General features: G+C 51.1%; 1 protein-coding gene across 5 annotated transcripts in view; it reads right to left on the bottom strand.

Annotated features, from left to right (window-relative positions):
- Nucleotides 1-232: 232 nt before the first annotated feature.
- The window catches only part of DBNDD2 (dysbindin (dystrobrevin binding protein 1) domain containing 2), a 39,893-nt gene continuing 35,853 nt past the window's right edge, over nucleotides 233-4,272 (bottom strand). For 2 of the 5 annotated variants that reach the window (XM_008585886.1, XM_008585883.1), the window contains exons 2-4: nucleotides 2,255-2,398; nucleotides 1,895-2,032; nucleotides 233-897 (exon numbers count right to left, since the gene is read on the bottom strand). In XM_008585886.1, coding sequence (XP_008584108.1) covers nucleotides 692-897; nucleotides 1,895-2,032; nucleotides 2,255-2,393 — 483 coding nt within the window. In that variant the 5' untranslated portion in view covers nucleotides 2,394-2,398 and the 3' untranslated portion in view covers nucleotides 233-691. The other 3 variants (XM_008585884.1, XM_008585887.1, XM_008585885.1) reach the window with 3 other exon arrangements.

Raw genomic sequence — 4,272 nt, 5'->3', positions numbered from 1 at the left:
CTTATTACACTGTGAAGTGATAATTGATTTTTTCCTCCATAGATAGTAAAGTCCATAAAGAAGGGAAACAGCCTGTCTTGCTCAAAAGCGTATTCCGTATGCCTAGCACAGGTGTTCAATAAATATTTCTTGAATAAATGGAGTAAATGAATGATGGGAATATGGTGTTGGTTAGACAGCTAAAGACATACAGTGGGTCTGATATATCTGTGATATGAAAAATGAAGTGGGATGGTTGGTATATTATTATTTATTTATTATTTATACCATGCCCTGTTCCAAAAAGGATGTAAAGGAGGCAGGATGGCTCACTTGGAGTGCTAAGGAGTCACGTCCATTTAGAGACACCGATTTGGGAGACTCTATTTGAAGACTACAGGATGGTTAGGGAGAAGAAGGAGTGCTAAGAAAAGCAGTGGCATCTTGTCCTACCTCATCTTCCATCTCCTCACTTGCAAGTCCTACCTCAGAAGTAAGCCAAAAACTGGTGGGAGGGTTGCAGCAGGAAAAGGTTAGTAGTAAAGCAGGAGAGGGTTAATTCTGGGAGAGATACACCACGCCGCCATCCTTCCTTCTCTCTGGTGCCTACTGCAAGTAAAGAGTCTGGTCTTCTCCCAGAGGGCTCTGGCTGGGCCTAGGATATCACATGGTGAATAGCCAGCTTGGTCAGTCTGTAGGTAGGGGCCCACTGCTAGCTGCAGGCTTCAGGCTCTGCCCCTCCATCACCCCCATCCTCCTCCTCATCGGACTGTGCCAAGGGCGTATCTGCTCCATCATCACTTGGATTTGGGCTGTGCAGGTTGGTGGAAGAGTCAGAGGACGAGGAGGAGGTCCTGGACGTGGTCCTGTCTGACGTGGGCACTGGCAGGCTCAGATCCTCTGGATAGTCATCCACCCCTGCCCAGAGAGAGGAGCTGGTCAGGGCCACAAATAGGGCTTCAGAGGACACTTAGAGATTATCTGGCCAGGAGTAATTGAAGCCCAGAGAGGGTCAGGGACTTGTCCAAAGTCACTTCATCAGTCCAGCAAAGAGCCAGGATTAAGACCTCCATCTCTTGGCTCCCAAGTCTTTCCATGTCACTACACCATGTGTGGGCTCTTGAGTCTGGTCAATCAGTGCAAGAATTCAAGTTATACCTACATCATTTACTTGCTATTGAGTAGCTTTGGGCTACTTTCCCTTTCAAGGACTCTGCTCTTCCTCTGTAACAAAAAAAGGGATACCTACATTCCTGAAAGGTTTTGAGGATAAAATCTAAGAATGCTTATAAAATGTCTGGCATAGTAGGCCACCAATAAATAGCAGCAGTGTTAAATAAGATAATATCTATCATACGATTTAAGTGTATGGGCTTTGAAGTCAGGCAGACCAGGTTTGAATCCCAGCTTTTTCACTTCCTGGCTATGTGACTTAACTTCTCTAAGCCTAATTTCCTTCTTTATAAAATGGGGATAATACTACCTGATAGGACATTGTAAGGACTGAGATAACATATGTTAAGTACTTTAGCACAGCATTAGGAACCTAGTAAAGTGTTCAATAAATGTTAATATTATTATGATAACTAATATTGCTTAACTTGTCTAATGAAAAAATTAGATTTTTACATTATTTTAATTACAGTAATTAATTACATTATTTTAACAAATGTAAAATTAACAAAGTCTGAGAAGATTGGCCATTCCTAGAATTTTGGATTGGGGATCTACAACCCAGTTCCCCTCAGGGTTAACTTCCCTAAAATCAGAACAGACAGTGGTTTCATTGGTGGAAACACTCACTTCCAGCCCCCACTTGTATACTTCCCCAGCCTGGCTTTACAGCCTTACTTCAGAGCCCTAATATCTGGCTCTGGCTGACTGTTGCCCAAGTCCCCAAAGCAGAGGGACATACCAGATGTCTGGGGGGTTGGTGGAGGATCTTCGCAAGGCAAGAACACATCTGCTCCATCCTGATCCCCAAGGTCAATAAGTTCTACTTGCTCCAGCGTGTCCACATTCACTTCCATAGATGAGATACTACCTATGGGGGCTGTTGATTAAGAAGGGGGCAAATCAGGAGGACTAAGGCTGGAGCCAATAGACACAGTCAGAGATACCTATCAACAGAGGCTGACAGAGATACCTGTGAGGTCTTGAGACAGAAGTTTAGAGGGCCAAGAAAACAAAAGGGGAGGGGTTCCCCAAGATTCGGTACCCACAAGACATCCTCCCTACCCCACCCCAGTCCCTATCCTCAGGACTTGGAACTTACGTCTCTGTGACTCAAGATGCAGGTGGGACAGAGGGAAGACAAACTCTGTCTCTGGCTGTAAAATGTCTTCAAAGAATTTCTGCCGCTCCCGAAGGCGGAGCTGCTGGCGCTCCAGGGCTGCCCGAGGATTTGGGTCCATTACAGCTGGAGTTTGGAGGAGCAAGACAAGTACAGCTGTGAACTTGACAGAGAAGACAGTGGGGCCAGGGCTTGGGGAGCTCCACTGCAACCAGCATCCCAGCAGCGGGACCTCTAATTCCAGCCTAGGCACTTCTGTCCTTGGTTACCTCTTTCCGCTTCCCTGAAACCAAGTTCATCCCACAAACTTCAAGTCTCATGCAGAGGCAGGGCTGGCCCTAACACCACAAAGGGGATGCCAGTTCCAGGCACAGCAAAAGAGATCCTCTGTATTCAGGGAACGCAGCCAATGACCAAGTCTCTCAGTATCATTCCCTTCTGAGAAGGATTGGAAGGGCTGGTCCAGCACAAATGGAGGAGGCACTTTCTCTACTTAATAGACCTGGCTCCCCTCTGAAGGCCAGGGAGGAGAACAGGATAGGGATCTTGGCGTGTTGGGTCCATTTCCTCCAGTGCTGCAACTCTGGTTCTTGCCCATCCTTCAAAACCCAGACAAAAGCTAAAGTAACGCCTCCTCTACCCTCTTTAAGCACGTGCACGCATGCAAACGCGCGCACACACACACATACACACACACACCCCATTACCACCATCACTCCAAACCCTTGCTCTGAAGTCACAAACCTGACCTCCATACCTAGATCTGCCCTACAGAAATCTTTCTAGTTCAGTCTCCCCATCTGAAAATGGCGTAATAGTCCTACCTGCCTCAATACAAAGCACTGCTTGTGACGGTGAGCTATTTAGGGGATGGCCATCTTTTCTGTGAACTCCAGCAGCTTTTTACTTGTTCCCCTCCTCTGACACATCTCCCAACTAGTGAGTAAGCAATTGGAAGGTGGATCCTGAGTCCAATTCAGACCAGGCCTCCTGACCCCCAGGGCTGAGAGCTTTCCAGAACACCAGAGCTCTGGGCCAGCCCAGGCATCTGCATTCACTCCCATTTACTCAGTCTCATTCCTGACATTCTGATCTGAGCCCATCACCAGAGACAGGAGTTTCTAGCTTGAGGACCAGACTGGCATCCTCTACAGACTGCCTTCCCCACCTCTTCTGGACTCATCGTATCCCAGAGCCTGGCCAGCTCCGCGGGGGCTGAGGCAGGCCGGTAGAGACCCAAACCCGAGTGGGCAAGGCAGGGTCAAGGAAGTATGGGAAGACCGTGTGGCCTTGGTCTGGCCGCAGAGGAGCGAGGCGCTGACGCTGATTCTTGGGAAAGGCTCTTAGAGCTGCCGCCCAGGTCACAACGCTAAAAATACCCAGGGCCCCTGGGGCCGTCTGCACTGGGGCGGGGGAGGGAGAGACCGAGGGTGAGGGAACGGACGGCGACCTGGGGCTCTGGGACGCCCCCTCTCTTTTCCCCAACCCCTAACCCCACCGGTCTCCTGAGATCGAAGGAGCTGCCCTCCGGGGATCCGCGGAACCTACAGCTGGAGAAAGAAAGGGAGTTGTTTACGCGACTATAGGTGCTGGGGAGGGGGTGAAGAGATTTAGGGGCAGGAGGCTGCCAGGGGCCTGGGCAGGAGCCAGCGAAATGGAGAACTCCCTCTCTGTCTCAGCCCCACCCGCATCGGAATAAGCAAGAAGGAAAAAATTCTCTAAAAAGGGACACGCCGCGTCAGTGGGGGAAGGGAGGAGGCAGGCAGGGCGCTCCCCCGCCCCAGGCCGTTCCCCTCGTGCTCCCATCTCCTCGGCTGTCCCCCGCGGCACCTGCGCCCACCGCCGCCGGAGCCCCTACCTACAGCGCCCGGCGTCCCAGCTGACTCAGTCTGTCCTCCCCGGCGAGGCGGGGGCGTGGGAGTGAGCCGCGCCGGCCGGGGTGGGGCTGCGCCGCCGGGTCTCCCCCGGGACCGCCGGGCCCCGGGAGCCGGGAAAGAGGA

The sequence above is a fragment of the Galeopterus variegatus genome, unplaced genomic scaffold (assembly GCF_000696425.1).
Source record: "Galeopterus variegatus unplaced genomic scaffold, G_variegatus-3.0.2 Scaffold3749, whole genome shotgun sequence".
Classification (NCBI taxonomy): Eukaryota; Metazoa; Chordata; class Mammalia; order Dermoptera; family Cynocephalidae; genus Galeopterus; species Galeopterus variegatus.
This window is presented reverse-complemented; position numbering and strand designations above follow the sequence as displayed.